The sequence below is a fragment of the Gossypium arboreum genome, chromosome 13, assembly GCF_025698485.1.
Source record: "Gossypium arboreum isolate Shixiya-1 chromosome 13, ASM2569848v2, whole genome shotgun sequence".
Taxonomy (NCBI): domain Eukaryota; kingdom Viridiplantae; phylum Streptophyta; class Magnoliopsida; order Malvales; family Malvaceae; genus Gossypium; species Gossypium arboreum.
In genome coordinates, this window is record NC_069082.1 from 110,562,207 (window position 1) to 110,585,497 (window position 23,291).

The following is a 23,291-nucleotide window of genomic DNA, read 5'->3' on the forward strand; positions in this document are numbered from 1 at the left end:
AACACTCCATAAACATTTCTAAAAATATTTATGGCTTGATTTATGAAGTCGAGGTCTCGATACCTTATTCTCGACCCAATTTACCTAATTAATTTTTTTAAATCACCAAATTCACTAATTCAAAAATGCTTTTATATTCACATTTGACTCATAGGTATTAATTTATTAAATTTTCAACTCACTCGTCGGATTTAGTGATCTCAAGTCTCTATTCCTGATACCACTAAAAATTAGGCTGTTACAGATGACATGCCATAGGATAAGAAAAGTTTAGGGAATTCTTCGACCTTGAGTCAATGAGGCACTAGGTACTAATTTGCTTCGGTTTAATCGATGAGACACTGGGTGTCAACTTATATAGCACTGGGCGTAGTTATTACTTCAGATTTATTAGATAAGGCACTGGATGCCAAACTGGCGTGTTGGTTGGATCTGCGTATCCGTCTAAGTCCGAATCATGTTAATAGGGGAAATTAAATGATAAAATTTATGTGTTGATATTGAGATGACAAGGATGAGAAATGGAATATGAAATGACGAAATAGGTATGAATATTGAAATGAATTCATGTATTGAACAAAGAGATGAACCATGCTATTGCATGAGTTGAAATTATCAAATGCTATATGAAATGCCATTGCCATGTACTTGAACATTTGGAATCTAGTGGATGTGAATAAAAAATAAGCAAAATTATATTATTAAATCGAAACATATGTTCATAACATTACTTGTTGCATTCTTGCATTTTAATTACTCATATCAAGTTTAAATTGTTTGAATTATAAAAATACCATTAAGTTATACTCAGCGTACAGTTTTGTTTTCTATGCACAGGTTAACGGTTAGGTACCTTCAGTTTATCACTGACTCAACATCCAATGACGATCCCCAACTCAAGTGTGATGATGTTTTATTTTGTAATGGCATGTACCTAAGGGGTCTTTTGTTGATGTTATTTATGATGTGATGCTATTTTTGTTTTCTAATGAAATGATAGTTAATTCTTTATATATTTATTGTTATGGTTTGGGCAATGTTGGTATGATAGCTTAGCCTAATGTTTGGTATGTGTTTAGATTAAAATTTCGTAATTTAAGTAGTTGAAAGTTAGTTCAATTATGGAAAATTTGGTATGAATGGAAATTTTGAATGGTTGATGCTTTGTTGATATGTTTGAAGATATAAAATGTGGTACCAATTAAGGTACATTGGTTGGGCATATTAAATGATTGATTTAACATATTTTGAGCATGTTTAATTGTGTTTTGAATAGGTTAAATGGTTGGTAATTGAGTTGCTTAGTATCCAAGTAAGCATGAAATGATAAACTTGAGTTTTAAGGTACATTTAGGTACACACGGCCTAGGATACGATCTGTCACATGGTCGTGTGTCACACACGGGCAACACATACAGGCGTGTGCCCTGAACATGTTGAAAAACAATATACATGCAGTTTCCACACGAGCTGACACACGGTCGGCGACAAGACCGTGTGAGATTAATTCGAAAGGTACACGACTCAGGCACATGAGAGTGTGAAATAACACACGGGCATGTGAAATAACACACGGATGTGTAGGATAGTCACACACCTATGTCAAGAGCCACATGGTTTGGCACATGGCTGTGTGACCCAAGTTAGTGTGTTACACGGGCAGAGACACGGGCTGAGACACAGTCGTGTGTCCCAACTTCGAAAGTCACATGGTTTGAAGCGTTCCACACGGTCGTGTAACCCCTGTTTCTAGATTTTTTTTGAAATTTTATTTAAACTTTTAGAATTGTTTCAAATTAGCCCCTGTCTATTTATAAGCTATTTTAGGGTCCTGTAGACTCGTATTAAGGTTTGTAAGATTTTTACTCTGATTTTGAATGAAATAGAAAACCTGAATTAGGTGAAGTAGGTCATTCTACTAATAGCATTGAATGTAGTAATAGTAGTAGTCGGAGTATGGTTCAATAATCTGATACTAGTAATTAGAATAGTCTTGTTATGTATCCAACCTCTAGCTTTCAAGAGGGGATAAATAGTGTTAAGAGTATAGACAGTGGAAGACCAAGTTTAGCACATTATTATGAAAGTATTAGGTTGGCATGATTTGCCCCTGTATAATATATTGTTGTTAATAATTAGGTTACACCATTGCATGATGTTAATAAATGTTTTGATTGATTAGTAATGCCCATGACCCTAATCCGACGACGGAGAGGGGTTGGAGGTGTTACATTGGGATAGTTAAGGGGTGCTCGATAGACTATTCTTTTGACTTTATCTACTTAATTACTTCCTATGGTTGTCAACCCTAGGGTTTAATTGCACTTAACCCAATCCAACTAATTCCAAGTAAACCCTAAACCTTTAGCAAATCACTCTTAGTTTTGCTCATCAATATCCCTAGGTTTTTAGTTCATGAACATTCTAGATGCATAATTCCCTAACTGCATTTCAAACATTCAATTGAAAGCGAAAATAAAAAGAGGGAAAAGAGAAAATAAATCCATTGATGAATCGTTGAAGTGTGATCAAGAAAACCCGTGAGGAATATGTGGATGTTAAATTGATCAAAGCAGGAACAAAAATAAACTAGTAGAAATATTGAAGAACATAAAGACAAACTAAAATTGAATTGGAATTAAAGTTGAAGAGAAAAATCCCCCAAATAAAACCCTAATTTAAGAACAAGAAAATTAACTAAGGAATTGAAATCCCCTAATTAGGTCCTGAGTACTAATATTTATAGTCTTCCTGTTAAAAAACCAAATTAGGTCAATTGGAGGCTATTAATCATGTTGATTTGTAGTGTACGGACGGAAAACACTTTTGATTGATAATTGAGTCTCGTCGGATTGGTGTCGCAACATGATATTTAAAATATAATATTAAAATAATTAAAAAATTAATATAAATTGGACTTAATCAGACTTTTAATGGACTTAAAAATTAAAATTGTTTATGAATAAAAAACAGATAATAAAAGGAAGAAAAATTGTTATTAATGAAATAAAGAAGAGGCACTAATCCCATAATGAAAAGGAAATGAAGCATAAAACAAAAAAAATGTATTAGAGGAGCAGTAGAATATCAATTATCAACAATGAAATTCTTCCGCCAATATGGACCAGTTATCTTGCGTCGCTCCATATTCTCATCAACTGGTCATTGCTTAACGATACACTTTCAAAAGAAAAGACGAAGAACTTTGGGTAAATTTTGGAAATTACCTTAACTACAATACCTAAACTAGTAAAGCAACAAAACACGAGTGGCACCATAGCAAAAACCTCAAGTAAACAAATAGAAACTCCAAAAAGGAATCGAACCGCCCTTCTAAAATCATTTCACCAACTCCTCAGTTAACGAAAGGCCCCCGAGATTCATAGATTTAGGAGGCTTTTAGCCTTTGAACCTCCTCTAACTATTGGGTCTTCTGCAAACCAAACCATGTCTGACCTAGACAGGCAAATAGAGCAGCTAAAGAAGTGTGAACCCTTGAAAGAATCCGAAGTGAAAGCTCTTTGTCTCAAGGCCATGGAAATCCTTGTTGAAGAGAGTAATGTTCAAAGGGTCGATGCCCCTGTAACTGTAAGTTTTTTACATGTTCTTAAAGTTGGGTTATATATATATATTGGTAGTTTGTTTTAGCCTATGGGTTTTTTTGGGGGGTGTTTTGGTTTAGTGAAAGTAAAGGTTTCAGCTTTGTGTTTATTAGTTATAGGAGTTTATCTGATTGTTTTGGTTATTGGGATTTTTGCTTTTTCATTTTTATTCACATTTTAAGGCTTTGTGCTTATGGGTATGAATTATAATGTCTATTTGTATCCGGGTCAAGAAATGAGATGCGATTGACTAGGGTTTTGGAGGGGAGGAGAGTTGATAGAAGAAAATAGGCCTTTTTCTTCTACGGGACTAGAAGCTGGGAGGGGTTCTGTTAGAATGATTGGATTTGGTTAAAAGGAACCAAAGAAAAAAAAGTGTTTATCTATTGGAGAATTAAACAGGGGTGGAAGTCAAATGATGGAAGTAGGATTTAGGGTCCTTAAAGTTTGGCCAAGTTAGAAAATATATACGGTGGTGACGAGTTTTTATATCAATGGAACAGTACTTCTAGGGGCATTAGGTTGTTTTGACTCTCTTAAATGTAAATACTATCCTTTCCTTCCTCGTGAACTTTTGCAGGGTGTTTTGCCGGATTAATGTAAGTCTATGGTATACGATGTTTGTACATATGTACAATGGAGGATTAGGTCACTGTTATTCGGGGAAAAGCTTGGGCTGGGAATATTACTTCCTGGAAATAGTTTATAGAAATTGTGAATCTGTTTTTAATCTGGATGCTAACCTTATGCATTCAGAAAACTTATATTACTTTTGATTTTTTGCATAGATATGTGGTGATATCCACGGGCAGTTTTATGATATGAAAGAGCTTTTTAAAGTAGGAGGTGATTGCCCTAAGACAAATTATTTGTTTCTTGGAGATTTTGTTGACAGAGGGTTTTACTCCGTGGAAACCTTTCTCCTTCTATTGGCCTTGAAGGTAAACTATAGATCACCATGTTCTTTCAGAAAGGTTTGTTGAAATTTTCTTCATCTGATAATTTGAGTGTCATCAGGTCAGATATCCGGATCGCATAACACTCATTAGAGGGAACCATGAAAGCCGTCAGATCACACAGGTTAAACAATTTTTCTTTTGACCTCTGTATTAGATTATTGTGTTTTCAGAGTATTCAATTACTGCTATTTCTTGACAGGTATATGGATTCTATGACGAATGCCTGCGTAAATATGGCTCGGTGAATGTTTGGAGATATTGCACTGAAATCTTTGATTACTTAAGGTTTGCCTGTTTTTCCATTATTAGAATGTATAAATTATCAAGGACAGCTGCAGTTGCTAGGGGCAGTGATGTTTCAGTATCATCAAGTGGCAATATAGTTCCTTTTTATAGGATTGGTTTCATACTGTATCTTTGATGTCTTGTTATAAAATGATCAGTTTTGTGCCACTAAAGAATTATGGAGGGAGCTATTTAGTTGCTTATAAATAATCAGTTAAATCGAATTTAAAAAATTTTACTGTTCCATATTTGTTGTCTGGATTAAGTCCCTTTGGTTCTCAGCTTACAATGCCCTTTCTTTCGGTCCTTTTAAGTTACATGCTGCACAACCTATATTCTTTTTTGAATATGTATATTGTCTTTTTCTGATGATCTTTTATCTTGTCGATTATTGTATGCTAGTCTTTCAGCTCTTATCGAGAACAAAATCTTTAGCGTCCATGGTGGTCTCTCTCCTGCAATATCAACTTTGGATCAGGTCTAAGAAGCAATCTTGAATTATTTGGTAATTTTCTTCCAGAAGCTTTATGTTTGCAGTACTAATACAATCTCTTACAGATTCGAACAATTGATCGGAAGCAAGAAGTACCACATGATGGTGCCATGTGTGACCTGTTGTGGTCTGACCCTGAGGATATTGTTGATGGATGGGGTTTGAGTCCCCGTGGTGCTGGTTTCCTGTTTGGCGGCAGTGTTGTCACTTCGTTCAACCACACAAACAACATTGACTATATATGCCGTGCACATCAATTGGTTATGGAAGGATACAAATGGATGTTTAATAACCAGATAGTTACAGTCTGGTCCGCTCCCAATTACTGTTATAGGTAATTTATCAACTTGAGATTTCCATTTCCATTTCCATTATGCTGCAGCTTACAGGTTCTTTCATGTTGCACAGATGTGGTAATGTTGCTGCAATTCTCGAGCTGGATGAAAATCTTAACAAGCAGTTTCGCGTGTTTGACGCAGCACCTCAGGTTGGTACTAACTTGCAATTGATTCCAAATGCAAGAAAAAAGAAAAAAAGATAGCATAAAACTATTCAGAATTCTTTTTTTTTTTTGTCATGAAAGATGTTACAATCTGTGCCATATTACTGACCGCTGTAATAAGTGGTGTCTAATCAAAGTTTTTCTTCTCACTATGCTTGCACTGTTGGATAAGTAGATTAGTAGTATGGCTTACTGAAGTTCATTATCAATACAGGAATCAAGAGGTACTCCCGCCAAAAAGCCTGCTCCCGATTACTTTCTATGAAACAGATGTGAAGCATTACCTTTTCTAGTTTATTACACTTAAATTGATCAACGAGAGGATTTCAGTCACTCGACGCATATGTTCCACCTATAGTAGCAGAACGATATTCAATGGATAGCCTGCTCGATGATTATCGAGAGTTGCACTTTCAGTTTGTAATTGTTGGGCTTGCCTTTGACGAATGTGTGCTTGTTGTAATTGTATTGTGTTAAGTAGCTGTTCTGTGCTACCGAGTCCACGGCATATTACGTTGTAATTTTAGTGCTGGAAGAGTAAGAGAGGGTAAGAGGGAGAAAGAGTAGAGACATTGATTCTGAAGCGAGAATTCGATTAGGAACAGTCGGAGAGTGAGTTGTTGCAACTATGATTCTTATATGAGAATTTCTCAATTTGGTTTTGTTTCACCAAATCTTTGGCCACATAAGCTTATTTGCTGAGCACTACCATGTTTCTTTGTTTCATATGTACAAGACCCTGGATGAATGTGCATCTTCTTTTTTCTCCATTTTTGTTCTTCAGTCTGCCGATGATCAGTCAATTGGCATTAGAATTGCCATTCAGACTTGACTGGAATATCTAAAGAATACGTTGATGTTGTAGTTTCTGAATCTCTCCTAGAATTGGTGTATGTTTTCAATGGACAGTCTACCAAGTAACAATGGAGTGCGGTGTCCCTTCAGAACAAGCAACAGGCAATCTATTAATTCTGCACTCATACATAGACCTTATCACCATGGAAATATGAAATAACAAATTATCAAGAATGTTTGCTAGGAATAAATTGATGATTAGTTTAATATTGTAATTTGATTAAAAAACGTAATTGAAAAGGATTTTTTAAAAATAATTCTATGTTATCCCTTTCACTGTTTTGCGAAGAATAAAGAACATATAAAATTTTATATTTAAACAATACCAATGGAAGGTTGGAGAGTTGATAAGAAAGTTTGGCGGCGGGATGATGATCCACTTGACGTCGGAGATGAGCCATTTGATGCACCGGTGATCAAGATGTAAGAATACAACTTGTATTAGTAAGTAATCTAAATAGTTTATAGCCTAAATAATTAAAATTAAGAAACTTAATTCAAGAGGCTATTATATTATTTATCAAGTTTAAGTGGGAGGATAGTTTATCTTGAGTATTGAAACGGATGATTCCTAGAAAGATAGAGACTATATGTGATTATCTAAACTGATAATACATTATATAGGACCCAAATTGAATTTACCCTAAATTCGTTTATGAATTTATTTATTTGTGACATTCATAGTGTGACTTACATTAATCCTGAGTAAGTAACTGATTATATATGTGTAACTTGTATACTTTAATATATTGAAAGTCAGAGTTCAATTGGTAATAAAATCGAAAGTTGGTATGTTGGGTATACGATGTATGTATGACATAACTTTACTTACAACAGTGAAACTCATAGCTCGATAAAGGATGAATAATATACTTTCATTGGCATTGCATGGGGCCATAAGTCATTTGTTTAAGACGAATGATTTTATTACTATGTGTTAGTAATAGATTTTTTCACAAAAGGAAGATGTAATAGTTATCATTAGATAAAACAAGATCATATAAGGTGAACTAATCTAACCCAAAGAGATAAGTATCCTATGAGGGCAACACAATTATGACGAAATCATTGGACAAGCATATCATAAATTGCTTTGTAATGGTATATAATAAATGAGAGTTCAGTTATGATACTTTTAGTGAATTAATTTCATGACTAAATAATGTTGTAATTAAAAGACGAGGAATCAGAACTTAAATACAAATTATTTGAGCCCTAAAGCAAATATGTCCAATCGGTTTTTCGACTAGCTCAACACAACCCTTTACAGATTGCATTTGAATTGATTTGTTGAATGAATGAAAATGACGAATAAAAAATTAAGTTACATGTATCACTATTCATAATAAATGCATTTTCTCACATGAACCAAGAGATGACTTAGTAATTAATTTAAATTATTATTTAATTGATTGTAATTAAATAACTGAAGTTCAAAGTGAAAATTAAATTAAGTAGTCATTATAATTTTACAGAATAAGATAATTAAATTTATTTTCTTTGCTAAGCTTTAAATTTATTTTAATTTTCAGTTTTATGAAAATCTCCGATGATATTTACTTTACTTATTTTTTTTATTTATTTAAGAAATGAAATTATTAACCATCCTTGTAAATATAACCCTATTCACTACAGTGATTCGCCTTCCTAAACTCAAATCATACCACATGCTAATCTTGATTAAAATGTCTAAAGAGAACAAACACCAGACAAAAAGACCACTTTGTTTCTTTGTGGGTTAGCTACATGATTCTTGGCGTCTAATTGGAGAGATCATAGTAATATGCCACAAACGTCGGAGAACTATATAAAAGCTGGAACAAGGAGTTGAGTGGGAATATTTTTGATCGGAAGAAAAAAAATTATATCAAGCTAACGAGCCCTACACAATTTTAAATCTAGTAAATGAAAAAAGTAAAAATCGAGCTTAGAGAGGAACTCGAGGAGATTGAGTTATGAACAGCTATTGTGGCAATAAAAGGCTAGATGTGAATGGTTAATAAACTACAATAGTAGATATTATCATGGGTTGAGTCATTTGTTTAGATTTTATAGTTTATTTAAAAAGTGTGAGGGTTTGAGTAAAAATGTAGGTTGAAAAAATAGGCTTAGACAAAAAAAATAATGGCTGTTTTCTAAACGGGCCGAGCCCTGGATAAGATTTTTTTGGCCCAAGTTTGGCCTGACCTGACCCGAATTTGTAGTTTTGCTATTGCTTTTTTGTTGTTTCGTTGTTATTTTGCTACAATTTTGTTGCTATTTTACTATTATTTTGTTGGTATTGTTTGAATATTATATAACTTTTATTTTATTATTAATTTTGTTACTATTTTAGAGGCATATGCTTGCTAAATTGTAATTATTTTAGTGTTATTTAAATATAAATTTTTTAATGTATTTTTAATTTGTTGGGAAATATTTATTTTAATATTTTTAGTGTATTTGATGTATTATATTTTTAAATTTTTTATATAAAAATAATCTAAAAAGAATTAATCTGGCGGGCCAAGTTGGGCTCAAATTTAGCATTTTTAATATGAGTCAGGTTTGGACAGAATTTTAAACTCATTTTTTTAGTCGAATCTGGAAAAATGGGCATAAAATTTCACATCGGTCTTACCCTAACTTGGCTCATAATCAAGTTTGCACTAATGCTACCTTTGGTAGGAGTAATCATTTTTTACATATGAGTTGGCAATAAACTAATTCAATTGGTGATATTTAGCCACTCCCGTAACTTATTTTAGTAAAGAGAAAAAAAAATTGGTTTATTTTTTTTAAGAGTTTTTGCTTATCTTTCTAATTTCAAGTTTAAATTTATACTAACTATTGTAATATATGTAATGAATAAACTTTTTCCTTATATTATTACACTAGTAACCAAACGAAGCATAAATATTATCGACTAGAATGAGAGATAATAGAATTGAGGTGTTGAATGAAAACTGGTACTTTGGTAAGGAGTGACTCCAGCAGAAACCTATGAACTTTTTTACCAAGCTATATATAGGTGAGGGGATAATTTATGGAAATTTTCCTATAAAAGGCAAGTTCCTGAAACTATCCAATGAATTTGTCATTTTACTATGTTCTAATATCATCAATGAGGAGTTCTCTCTTCAAAGCTCTTAGAAAGGACAGAGTCTTTTAATAGTATTGTCACTATTTTAATCACAGAAATTAATGACCCAAAATTTGTAGCACATGAGGTTATTCATACTATACATATATGTACATGAATAACTATTAAATTAGATCACAAAAAAAAAAACCTATAACAAAATCCAATGAGATTTTGTTAAAAATTCTATCAAGTGCAAGTATTTATAAGAAAATGATTGACCTTATTATGCATTCGAAATGCAAATTGTATGGAATGAAGGGATGATTGGGGCCTTCAAACCGTCAGGAGCAATTTGACAAGAAGATCCTTCTTCATTGTATTTGTTTGTTGTGGGTATGGAAAGGCTAGTTTATTGTATTAACCAAGACGTTGAGAACAAGAGATAGATCAAGCTTTCAAAGAGAAGGTCGAATATCTCGCATATTTTTTGTATAATCTTTTTTCTCATTTTTTTTTTTTTAGAAAACATTAAGAATGGTATCACATAGGTTATCAGTGTAAAGCTAGGATTATAAACACTACAGTATCTTGGTTGATATATTGGAGTTCTTTTATTTTATAGAAGAGTTCAAAATGAAATTTTTCGATTTGTTATTGATAAGTACACTTATGTCTTAATGTATGATTTCTCGAAAATTATCTATACCAGAGTGATAATACAAAATAATTTAAAATTACTACACTCATTCTTGAATGTAAATGTTTCAAAATTGAGAAGCTTGTCGTGGAGTCCTACGATTGAGAAGCAAAAGCCAGCTCTTAGCGGATGGAATTAAGGTTGCATGCTGATAGACAATGGTGGTCTCAAACTGAGACAAGTAAGGGACCAAAACTTATCATTGTTCAAACTGGGCTTCCAATTAATATCGAATCAATTTGCTTATTGGGTCAACGTCATGAGATTGGAGTTCAAAGTTGATGATCTTAGTCGAGAAAGTATTGAACGATCAAATTGCTCCTATACCGCTCTATCTCAAAAGTTCGGAAAGAATTAAAAACAAACATACGTTGGTCCTTGGGAGATAGTGGCTCAGTTCGGTTTTGCTTGGACACATGGCTCCTTGACTTGGACTCACTATGGCAGCATCGAATTGATCATGATGGGGTACAGATGAAATGGGTAATTGGAAGTGGCTATTTGTTTGCTACCTTCAACGATTGTATTAAAAATTGCTGGCACTTGCCCACCAATGTCTGACCGATCCATATTGCGATGGTCAACATTTGGCCAACTTTCAGTCTCGGATGCTTATAGGCACTACACACAAGAAAAATGGAATCCAAAAGATGAAGCATGGAAAATCATTTTGAGATATAAAGGTCTGCAACGAGTTCATCTCTTCATTTGGCTCTTATTTAATGATTACAAACAACAAACGCTGTCGGAGGAGCGTAACAGATGAGGCAAATTGTTAGTTATGTGGGATGACCCAAGAAACAAGTCTACACTCTATTTTGGGATGACACAAAAAGATACTTGGGTAGGAGGGTAACGAGGAGGATTTTCGTCTGTCCTGATGTAAACTTTAAACTTGATCAATTCGTTTTTAACATGATTTGACATTAACTTTTTAAAAAAAAAATTCGCCCAAATTCGAACTTGAAATTTAGTAGAAAACCCAGCTCCACATTGCTTCTGCTCGAATTTAATTTAATTGTTTTATTTTGAAGCAAATATGTTTTTTTTTTGAGTTTATACTTTTATTTAAAGTAAAAACTTAATATATGTATATATATTAGGGGCATTTTTATAAATATCATGAGGTGGAGCGAATTTACCTCAAACTCGACATGACCCGAACCCTATTTTCAAAAAGAAAAAACCTTAACTGATCGGATCGACACCTGTAGGATTTGGATTTTTTTGTCATCCCGATACTTAATCTTTGCTTGATAGAGTGAAAAGAAAATTGAAGGGATAAAAAACCAGAAGATGAAAAACATGAATTTTCTTTCCATAAATATGATTCTTAAAATTGAAAAATAGAAAAAAAAAAAAATTAAAAAATACATAATTTTTATCTACTACACACATTTTTTTCATTTTCTTTGTTTTTTGTCTTTCCAATTTGGAAGGACATTCAATTTTTTTTCCATCAATTTGCTTCTAAATTAACAACCCTCAAATTTTAATTATTAGGTAAATTACACCAATACTCACTCAATTTTGGGGTAACTGACATAACAGTCACCTAGATTTTAAAAAAAATAACAAAACAGTCATTTTAACTATCATTTTAACAATCCTTTTTAACCTTAAACTCATTTAAGAGCCCTGGCAATAGAAGAAGAAGAGAAAAAGAAGAAGAAGAAGAAAAAGAGAAAATGGAAAGAGCTTCGTATCAACGATTCCCAATGGTCAAAATCTAGGAACTTAAAGACGACTACGCTTCCACGGGACCGGCACCTCCATGGCCAACGGCCTCCGCCGCACAAGTTGAGTTCATGCGCTAATGCACATATGTAGTTTGTGTATTGATTCTAAAGGTTTTTTTTTTTCTGATGATAGAACGGACTTGATACCAAGCTTGAAAAGTCTAGAAACAGATGAAGAAAAGGAAAAACAAGGCTAAAAAAGTCAGAGGTGTAAAGAAGGTAGTTGGGGTGTTTGTTTTTTCAACTGTTTTTTCTTGAATTTATTTTATCTATTATTTGTGACTTTGCCCACATTGCAGATCAAGGCTGAAGTGGCTGCCAAGAAAAAGTGAGATCCCCATATATATGAACTAAGTTTCATGCAGCAATATAATCAAGCCATACTTATATACCTCCATTTATATTGTTTGCCATTGAACTTCAAATGTGTAATGTTGAGTTCATTTTTCTTTTGAATATCTATTTGGATTTTTGTATTATGGACCTACTCCTATAGAAACTGAAATCTGAATCAGTACCATGTTATGTCATCTAATGCTTTGAAATTTATATTTATTAGTCCTTTATTTTTCTTTAAATCTTATCGTCTGTTCATGTTTGATTGGAACCACTGACTTTAATGGTGCTGGAGTGCTTGGTTTTTCAGGGATGCGGGTGGCTTGGGGTTGTTTAGCAACTATTGTTGTGGCTCCTGATTTGTAGCCATTGTTCTGTTGTGGGTTTGACCCTTTGGTTTTTGTCGAGCAACAACCCATATTGGATTGAAAGAAAAAGACTCAAATTCAAGAGATGATAAAAGATGAGGTTAAGGGAGGAAGGAGATGAAGAGAAAGGAGAGAAGAACAAGAAAAAATAAAAAAAGCACAAAGAGAAAGAGGTTGAGGGAGAAGAAGATGAAGAGAACGATGACAAGAAAAAGAAGAAAGCAGAGAAGGAACAGTCATCTTTTCTTTTCTTCTTTGACCGTTGATTACTGGTCCAATATGGCAAGTTAACTGATTACATCAGCTAATTAATTGGTCACGTCAGCTATCCCGTTAAGTCTGGAAAATGTTAATAAGTAACTAATTTGTCACTTTTTAATAATGTTAGTGACTGTTTTATTATTTTTTTAAAGTTGTGTGATTGAAATGAAACTTAATAACTGTTTTGTCAACTACCTATAAAATTGAGTGAGTGATAGTACAATTTATCCTTAATTATTTTTCATATTTTCATTCCCTCCATAGGGAAACAACCTTTATCTCTAAAAACAGTATGTCTTTTAACATGTAAGCCAAGTACCGTGGGTTTGTTTCTTCAGGGAAAAAAGTGAAAATATTGTACTTGTAATTGATGCCAATATTGGGGTTGGATGCTTGTATGATTATCTTAACAAGATGTACGCTGTTAGATAGAAACAGCATTGTTTGGTCAAATCTTCTTACACATCAAAATAATGAACAAAATTCCAAACCGATTTAATCAACCGGCTTCATATACATCACTGCTCATTATTCCACCTGTTTCTTTCATAGCTTCATCTTTTGGAAGTAATCCCCAGTTCTCTGTCACTAGGAGAAAAATCCCAATCATATAAGCAATTCTAAGTTTATTAAAATCCTTTGAGCAAGCTTTAGGTTTCTTATCCTCTTAAAACCATTTCTCCCCATATGGAGATCTCTTCCAAATCCATGGAAAATGCTATACGCTTCATATTTTTCTCATTCCTGCTCATTCCTGCAAATACCCAACTTGAATCCAACCAAAAAGGATACATATCTGCTGTTATATCCACTAAAGGTCTTGATTTTGCTAAAGATTTGCTGATTGAGAAAGCTGTTTCTTCTATAATTCCACTTCAACTGTCTGATATCGAAAAGTCTGCAAAAATCCCGGTTGTTGGGAAAGTTCGTATGGGTCTTTCTGATATCGTAATTTACAGTGTCGATTTTCCTTTTTCATCGATTGCAACTGGAGACTCCGGTATTGTTTTAGTTGCTTCTGGTGCTACTGCTAATTTGAATATGAAGTGGAAGTATTCTTACAAAACATGGATAGTCACTATTTCTGATCAAGGAACTGCCACTGTTGAGGTATGGGATAACAGTTGGGAACTTTGAAAGAACAAAGTAATTGATACTGTTGATTTGGTTCTGTTTTGGCTTTCACTTTTCATTTTTGTTTAAATATTCATGAGTACAGAGATATAATCTTTCAAAGGTGAAAAAACTTTTGAAAAATTTAACAAAATTCCCATAGTTGTTTCACTTTTGTTAAGCTCGAAAGACGGTTCTGCTTGAATAATTTATAATTTGTATGTTTTAACCTGTCCATGTTATAGTGTTTTGAAGTTTTATAGTTGGGAAATTTACATAGTTTTTTCATGGTTATTTGAGATGCATATGCCCATAATTAAGCCCCTCTTTATATGGTACTGGTTTTGGTTCATATCATCTTGCATCAAAGAACCTTGTGCTTATCCATTATGTTAACCTTTGCCTTGTCATAGTTTGGTATTTATCAAATAATAAGTATATTAAAAGAACCAGTAACAAACTAACGTCTATTTAAAATTTTGATTGTTAGGATGGTTTGTAGACTTGATGTTTATATTTGCTGGTTCATAGGTTCTAGGCATGGTGGTGTGGCTTAAAGCGGCTGTTATAAACGAAGAAGGAACTCTCAAGCTATTATTATCGGAATATGAATGTCATGTGAAAGATATCTCCATAAATGTAGATGGTGGAGCTTCTTGGCTTTATCAAGGGTATGCTATCGTTGCCTATTCGGACAACAATGCTAATCCAACTCTTCATTTTTATTGAAGCATCCACGTCCCACATACGTTCAGACGTAAGAATGGGGATATGATCCTTCAAGGACCCTCCAAATACATAGAATCAGTCATTATTCTGTCATTAAACCAAAGGATTTTTTTTATAGCTTGTTAATAGTATTCTACAAAACTAAATTATGCATCAGTTAAAAATCACATACATGAATCTTTTAGGTTTACCATTTTGTTCTTTAGATTCTGCTTGAGATCCGTATCTTTCCTGTTATGATACTTATTGTATTTATTCAACTTATCATCCAGGATCATTGATGCTTTCCGAGGGAAAATCATGTCTGAAGTTGAAGATGCGATTATCAAGAAGATCAAAGAAGGAATAATAAAGCTTGACTCATTGTTGCAGTCGCTTCCAAAACAACTGCAAGTTAATAGTGTTGTTGCATTGAATGTGACTTTCATGGATGACCCTTTGTTAACTAATTCTTCCGTAGAGCTTGAAATTAATGGTTTATTCAACGGAGCAGATGAAATTTCAGTTTCAAACTATTACAGTAAAAGAGCACAGAATTTCCTTTCCTGCAATGGTTTAGCAAAGATGGTTGAAATCTCATTGCATGAAAAAGTTTTTCAATCTGCTGCATCAGTATACTTCCATGTAAGTTTCCACAGTATGAAACCTGCAATCATCCTCAAATTTCCTAGAGTTAACTTCGGTTTGATTGAAGGTTATATTGAGATTGCAGAAAATTGCATCTAAAATGTAATTTAGGCTTTCCGAAGGGGTGGAAAACTAGCAGGATGAAAATATAAATTTTCTTTTCATAGTGTACTTGGTTGGTAGGAAAGACGGAAAAATAGAAAGAACAAGCAATTTTCTTTCCCTTCATTGCTTGGTAGAGTTGAACCATAAAAGGAAAATGTATAATTTGAACTAACATACAGTTCTCTTCTATTTTCTCTCCTCTTCTGATTCCAATTTGGAAGGATTGGTTTTTATGCATTAGGATGTGAAATTATCAACCCTTCTATTTTCTTTCCTCTCGCTTTTCTTTTCACTTTTTCACTTCCTCCTCCCATCCTTCACTTTTCCACCCAATCAAGCACACCTTAATGTCAATTTGATAGTTATGCATATATGTTCTTTTGGTGGTCAGGCAGATCATATGCATTGGACTCTCAACAAAATACCTGAGTCACTGACGAACACTGCTGGATGGAGATATATTATACCTCAATTGTATGAGCAATATCCAAATGATGATATGAAGCTTCATGTAACGGTGACTTCTCCACCAGTCATACGAATTGCAGATCATGACGTGGACACCACTATTTATGCAGATTTGACTTTCGAGGTCTTAGATTCCAGTGAATTCGTCTCCATCGCTTGCATCTCATTGGTATGCTTAGTTGATATGATTATCGTCTTTTAATTCATTTATTCATATCCTCTCTTAACTCGGGAAGCCAGTTTCTGTTTTGATCTTTTTACAAGCTTTTGAATGGTAACGATTGTAATAATTATATGCAGGTGATAAGTGCATCATGTTCTGCAGAAATTCATAGGAACAATCTTACTGGTAGCATTAAGCTAACCAACTTCACATCATCTTTGGCATGGAGTAATATTGGTAATCTTAACATGCATCTCCTTCAGGTATTATCCATTTCAAGCCTCTTTTCAATCCATTAGTGTTTGCATTTGTGTTTCTGATACAACTTAGACATAAAAATAGTTGCCAAATTATATGCATTCGATACTTCGTTAAGTATAAACATGCATGGAAGCACTATTAATGAATCATATTCAAACCATTCCGAGCAAGATCATTTTTATGCATCTAATGAAAAGTGCGGTGAATATTGTTTTAGGCTGCAATGTCAACAGTCCTCGAAAACTTCTTCATGCCAGATCTGAACTTACATCTTAGAAATGGGTTCCCTTTGCCGCTTCCCCATGGTTTTACACTTCAGAATGCTGAAATTGTCCAACTCAATTCGAAGGTTATGGTTCGTAGTGATTTGAGCTACACAGAGGATATGATCTCTCGACCAGGTATAAATTTTTTAGCAACAGCTTGAATGCTTGATGATCATGCTAAAATTAACTACTGTTAATTACCTAAAATTATGTACAAGTGAGCCCCGAAAGTATATTACATAGTACATAGTTTATACTTGAGTTGAAGCTTTTTAGCTTTTTCGGTTTGTAAATTTCAAAGAGAGTGGGAGAAGTAAAAATGATTTGTTTCTTATTTAAATACAGTGTCAAGAGTCTTAAGGCAATAAAAGATGGGGGGTTTGTCTCACTCACCTACTGCCATCGATCAAATTTGGATTCTGGGTTGGGAGTTTTTATATCTAATAGACTAATCCCTACCTTCTACCTTTTGCCAGAAACATTGTTTTTATCCCTTTTTTCCTGGACTCCTTACAAATCTGGCTAAAGCAATGATGATGAAGCATGAGTCAAGAATCAGCTTGAAAATGCAAGATCCGGTCTCATTGAAGTGGTTGTTAGAGATTTATAATAGTATTTGTGATTCAAATTATAACACATTAATAATATTAATTAATAGTATTAATTAGTGAGATTTATATTGTATTGGGACAAGGAGTTGATATAAGAATTAATTTAGTAAAGAATTGTTGCTATTATAGATGAAAAGTGAATGTTATTATTATAAATAGGGTTTACTGTATCGGCTCATGGGACAACATGAATAGAAAACCAGCTTTAAAATGTCAAATATCACAATGTTACACACTAATAACAGTATACTCTCTACTCACTCACTATATTGCTACAACAGCTCTTCGATATAGTAAGCAATATCAGGTAATAACACTAGTCACAAGACAAAGGGTGTAAACCACTAAATTTATTTATTATTAGGGTGATGCTGGTGATCTATCGGTTCCAGAAACATGGGGGGCGGCATCCTCCTTTGTTATGGCAACAAAGTTGGCAGGAGCTGCCAGCCTCATGCTGTCCCGCTTCCCTTCTTTAGCTGCAGATCTGCTTCCATTTTGACTGGCACTTAAAGACAAGCGTCTGCCGGGGGTTCCATTGGTCCGAGGTCCCACCACCTTCTTTGTACTAGCCGGTCGAGCTGGGGTTGACCTTGAACCGAATATGGGTTCTTGTTCTGTGTTTTGCTGCTCACCGAACTTCTTCTGATCCTGTAGGTTTTATAGGTTTACCAGTTACCGCATTTAGTACAACGAGAGACCATTTAAGTTCACCTTCTTCATGTCTAAATCTAGGTTCATGCTTGAAGTTTAAAAATAGTTGGAACTGATAATGAATAGAAAATTTACCCTAAGCCTCCTTTTCTCTTCTTCCCTTTCTTGCCTGAGCATAGCATATTCATCCAGCATGGCAAGGAGCGGAACACCATCGTACTTAAATGATATGCCACGATCTTCCTCCCAAGCTCGAGTTTTGGCAACCAAAGTGTCAACCATACCTAAACAGGCCAATAAAGGCAATTAATACAGAAAATGTCAGGCTATACATGCATGCTAAGCAGATCTAGAGTTGTAGCATCATTTAATTTCTCCTCTACCACGTAGATGTTAAAGACAAATATGCCATGGATGGCTGGAAACTAGAACTTATTAGTTTCAGGAGATCATTTTATTTACTCTCTTGAAATAGGTGCATTAGCGATGGTGAGTGGTGACCATCCTTGTCGTATATACACAATAAATTTCTTCCAAATCAAATGAGATTTAAAATTTTAGTTTGATTACTAATTCTAAATCAGTAGAGCTGAAGATAACAAAATTTATCAACTCAGCAGCGGATAAAGTAGATTGAAAGGAACTTCATGACCAGAAATTGAATTCCTAACGATGGTTCAGGGAGATTAATATGGACATATGACTCTATATGGTCCTACCTGGAATTTTGTTTACCAGAATACGAGCCTTCTCAGCACGCTTGAGGTTTAAATGTGCCCCCCTGCTTGCATTGTATCTGTTATCATCCTGTTCCAGCAGGAAAATATTAGTGGAACCAAATACTCAGGGTCAGTTACAGGTAATAAGCTAAGAGCATTTGCAGGGAAGATCACCATCAAATCTGCATCTGTAGTACCATGATAGTACTTTTCCCTACATAGAGGTACAGGGGTATACATCTTAAACATGCTGAGGAGCTAGCAGTCACTCATAAATGTCAAATCCAAAACTTTTATCAGGCAATATTGGAATAAATAAGTTGATGGATTCAAGGAACACCATTAAGGGTATATATCAAACCACAGCACTCCAGGCCATGTTCTCAATTAGATCATGTTAGGATAACAAGGTTGCGCAAAAATATCATGGCCACATTATCAGAGTTGTTCCTGGTATCTTCAATGCAATATTGCAAATCAATACACTCACCAGTCCCGCCAAAAAGGGAGAGAGAAATCAGAGCAAGAAGCCAAAGAGAAAACGAGGTTGAAGAAGAGATAAGTACCCGATTATAGTCATCAAGCCAACTTTCTTCTTCACAAGCTGACATCCATTTTTCAACCCTATCCAATATTTCTTTCCTGCTAAGGGCTTCTTCTTTCGCTTTTGCTATCTGATTATCCATGTCAGCTAGTAACTCAGCAGGCTCAACATTCCCGGAATCAATCAGAGCCATAATTTTCTCCCTAGCAGCCTCTGGATCTATCTCTATATGAGCATGGGCAAATATCTCCTCAAGCTCCACTTGCCTTTTGAAAGCAAGTTCCTTCATTCTGCTTGACTTTAGCTGATCAAGCCTTTCAACTTCTACCTCTGCCTTCAGGACAATAGAAAATAAAGACAAGTTAGCAACTCTTCTCACTCATACCTAAACAAGCAATTAAGAAACTTGATTACTTGTTCAATCAGATCCAGAGCAAGAGCACCAGGAACAGTCACTTCATCAACTGATGCAGAGATGTTGCAGGTAACATGGTCGAATAATCTCCTTTCTTCTTCAGGAGTGTCCATCAAATTCCACAGATCTGTTAGCTTAGTTGCTAACTCTTGAAGCTGTCAAAGAGGAACATGCTGATTTCATATTTTAAACTATTGGAATAGAAGTATAAAAGTTGAATATATTACAAAGCTCATATTTATGTCCGTAATAAAGATGTGCCAATCTGGTCATATATCTGTGTCTGATGCTAACGTATCAAGAAGAGAAATGGGGAGTACATTTTCACCAGAAAAGAAGAAAAAAAAAAAAAACAGAACTACTACAGTCAATAGAAATACCTTATGAAGCCTCTGCTTCTTATCTTCATGTAAAGCTGAGACTGTCTCAGCCAACCTTAATAGTGTATCATTGCTGATGCTTTTTGACTGCACACATGTTTTATCATCTAAGCTTGGATGAACTTCAGTTATAGTACTAAAGAAGTCCATTCCAAGTACAGCACAAAGATCATGCACAGTGCCAACAAATTCAAGGACTTTATGCAGCCGATCACTCTGCAATGCAATGAGAAGTTAGTGGCATTGATGCATGTAAAGACTTGATGCCAGAATACGTAAGACAATGAATTTACCTTCTCCTTTTGAAGTTCTTGGAGCTTTACTTGATACTCATTCAACTTCTTTAGGGACAAGTCGGACTCATCCACTGCAGGAGCACCAGCCTGCTCATTGGCACTCCCAGTAATTTCCCCACATATCTTCTGAATCTGTGATTGTACATCAGAAAACTCCTTAACTCTCTCCTCTTTCTGTTTCCACAGCTGTTCAAGCGCTGGTGCTATAGCAGCAAGTTGCTCCTTGATTGTCCCCGATGCCTTCACAGTATCCTACAGCAAACTTGTAAACAACATTGATTTGCATACCAAGAGTAATAACTTCCTATTATCTAGAGCAAATATGATTATAACAAGATATTAAGTGATTACTCACTACACCAAGAAAACTTTTGTCTCCAAGAGCTGATACAAGTGTGGAAAGTTCTAGTTTGGCATCTGACAAGGTCACAAGAAGTTCTGCTCTTGATTTTGCAGCCTGCTCAACCTTCCTTTTATACACATCCAAGCACTCTTGCTCTATCTGAAGAAGCATCTTGTCTCTCTCTTCATCACTTTCACCAACTTCATCCCATATTTCCTTCAATCAATGCAGAACATTTTACCTCCTATATTTCTACATTCAGATATGCACCAGAAACAAAGAATTTATGGGAGAGAACAAGTTAGAAGCCACATTACTTGCAGTTTCTGCAGTAAAGTGCCACAAGTGGTTTCTCCTAGAAGAGGGTTTTGTGCATCCATTACTGCCATTTACTCTACCACTTCAACCTAGCCTACACCAGAGCATTTAATAGACATTAAGAGACATTTATTTTAAATCTTGCAATTTAAAAGGAAAGAACAATCCAGAACTAGAGAATTATGAGTATATACCTTCTTGACCAGCTAGAAACAGCACTTTACCAGACTAAATGACATACACCTAGCAGCAGAAGTCGCAACCTATGGAATATCATTAAGTTTGGAGAAGTATCAAGAATTAGATTAACTGAAGAATCTCATGGCAATAAACAAGATAAACTTGAAATGTAAAAACATATGAATTGGTAAGGGATTGGAATATTGAAATGATATAAAAGAATATCTTAGGCAGTAAAAAAAATGAAGATGCAACCATGGTATTTAGTAAGCACACTAGACAATGTTTCTGAAGTTTGTCTTCGGAAATTGCAATAAGCAGGCTAGTAGGAAGTATCACTGAGTTCAGATTATAGTACAAAAGAAGTAAAAAGAAAAGACTCATCATACATATTGGACCAAAGTGCAATTGATCAATCAAGTAAACTTGCAGAAAATTTGGTTGCTCTTGCTCAAACATTGAAATTTACAAGAAGGACAAAGGAATGCTCAACGACTTCTTGCAAGAAGCAAGGGAAAGTTCTCTTGAATATCTTAATCCAAAACCAATAAAAAATGAATCTGATGGGAATTTACAAGGAAAAAAAACATGAATATTTTTGTATCTCAGATCAAGAACCAATGTAAACAAAGCCTTAAGTATGATAGAGATATCAGTTTTGATCTATTGAGCTTCCAATATGTTAGCCAAATGTAACATAAAACAAAATTTATTACAAATTTGAAACACACTGGCCAAACCATCAACATTTTTAAAACAAGTTTTTAGGTTATTTACCTCACATTCCTCAACAAACAATGAAACCCGTACCTTGATTGACCGAAGCCAGGCAACCGGCCTTGAACAAAAACGACCCAGCTTCACAATTTCATTTCTTTCTCAAAATTCACTAATCATTAATCACTAAAAATAGCAAAGAAAACTCAAAGCTCAATTATCCACTAAAAACACACTTTCATGAAACCAACTACAAGGATAACCTCAGATCTTTCTTAAACCCAACTACAACCAAAAAAGAAAAGCATACTTTGTTCACATAAAGATCAAAACAAGAGTAAACAAAGCTGAAAATGCAGGAGAGAGAACAATGAAACTGAGGAGAAGAGTAAATAAGCCATACCCAGATCTTATTTTAAGCAAAGATTTCTGGGTTTTTACTGTACTTCAGATCTAAAGCTTTTGATCTTTGCAGAGAGTGGAGTTTGTGAGAGTGAGAGAAGCTTTGATTTTGATGCAGAGAACAGAAACGATAAATGCGGGCTGTGGGACCCTATAACATATCTAATTGTCTTGATAAATTATTCTGATCGTTAAGTACCCGTCTTTCTTGTGTTATTTACGAAGATGACACTGTCAGGTTCTAATCCTTTAAATATTTTACTTGTTCGTCTCTTTCTGACTTTTGGGACTAAAAATTACAGTGACCAAACAATGTGAAAATACATCTCAAACCCCTTGGGTTTAGAATATAAGATTATTTGAAAGCAAATTTTATTGAATTGTCTTTCATATAGGTTTTTCTACAAGTTCAATATTTTTAGTGTTAAAATTTTCATAAAATTATAATAACTTATTTTTATTATACATTAATTTTATCATATGAATTTAATTTGAATCTAATTATAATAATTTCTTTATATGATTTATAATTATTTATAATAATTTATTTATATCGATTTTATCATATGATTCCACCCAAAATCTTAGATAAACTAAGAAAGAGGTTGCAATGAAATTACACCCTATATTACAACATCTTAACACTTTTCAGGAATATGAGATTATGAGATAACCTAAATGTTAAGAATCTAAACACTGTAATCTCATTCGGAATGTAACATTATGGGCCATAATGGAAGATTCAGCGAACCAAATGCTTCATTAGAAGAGTAAGTGATTAAAAGATTTGTGTTAGAATTTTAAGGTACATGATTTAAG

At 34.2% G+C, this 23,291-nt stretch overlaps 3 protein-coding genes across 4 annotated transcripts; 2 read left to right on the plus strand and 1 right to left on the minus strand.

The window, feature by feature from the left end:
- Nucleotides 1-3,223: 3,223 nt before the first annotated feature.
- Nucleotides 3,224-6,515, plus strand: LOC108461161 (serine/threonine-protein phosphatase PP-X isozyme 2). Its single transcript, XM_017760892.2, has 8 exons — nt 3,224-3,588; nt 4,391-4,543; nt 4,620-4,682; nt 4,761-4,846; nt 5,249-5,324; nt 5,405-5,673; nt 5,748-5,826; nt 6,056-6,515. Exons 1-8 carry the CDS (start codon nt 3,448-3,450, stop codon nt 6,104-6,106), a joined length of 918 nt encoding a protein of 305 aa, XP_017616381.1. The 5' UTR covers nt 3,224-3,447; the 3' UTR covers nt 6,107-6,515.
- A 7,014-nt stretch (nt 6,516-13,529) lies between these two features.
- Nucleotides 13,530-17,861, plus strand: LOC108463869 (putative BPI/LBP family protein At1g04970). The gene is made up of 7 exons (XM_017763843.2): nt 13,530-14,271; nt 14,806-14,945; nt 15,276-15,627; nt 16,127-16,372; nt 16,504-16,629; nt 16,845-17,028; nt 17,370-17,861. Exons 1-7 carry the CDS (start codon nt 13,849-13,851, stop codon nt 17,417-17,419), a joined length of 1,521 nt encoding a protein of 506 aa, XP_017619332.1. The 5' UTR covers nt 13,530-13,848; the 3' UTR covers nt 17,420-17,861.
- On the minus strand, nt 17,619-22,639 carry LOC108463870 (65-kDa microtubule-associated protein 1). Of its 2 annotated transcripts, XM_053024236.1 has the most exons (11): nt 22,474-22,639; nt 21,368-21,436; nt 21,173-21,267; nt 20,868-21,071; nt 20,510-20,764; nt 20,217-20,432; nt 19,836-19,991; nt 19,444-19,755; nt 18,878-18,965; nt 18,294-18,442; nt 17,619-18,155 (listed from the first exon to the last, which is right to left on the minus strand). In XM_053024236.1, the coding sequence occupies exons 3-11, from the start codon at nt 21,242-21,244 to the stop codon at nt 17,865-17,867; spliced, it is 1,743 nt and encodes a 580-aa protein (XP_052880196.1). In that variant the 5' UTR covers nt 21,245-21,267; nt 21,368-21,436; nt 22,474-22,639; the 3' UTR covers nt 17,619-17,864. The 2 variants fall into 2 exon arrangements, with proteins under 2 accessions (XP_052880196.1, XP_052880197.1); XM_053024237.1 differs by lacking the exons at nt 21,368-21,436; nt 22,474-22,639 and having other exon boundaries at nt 20,868-21,099; nt 21,173-21,271.
- Between the last annotated feature and the right edge of the window lie 652 nt (nt 22,640-23,291).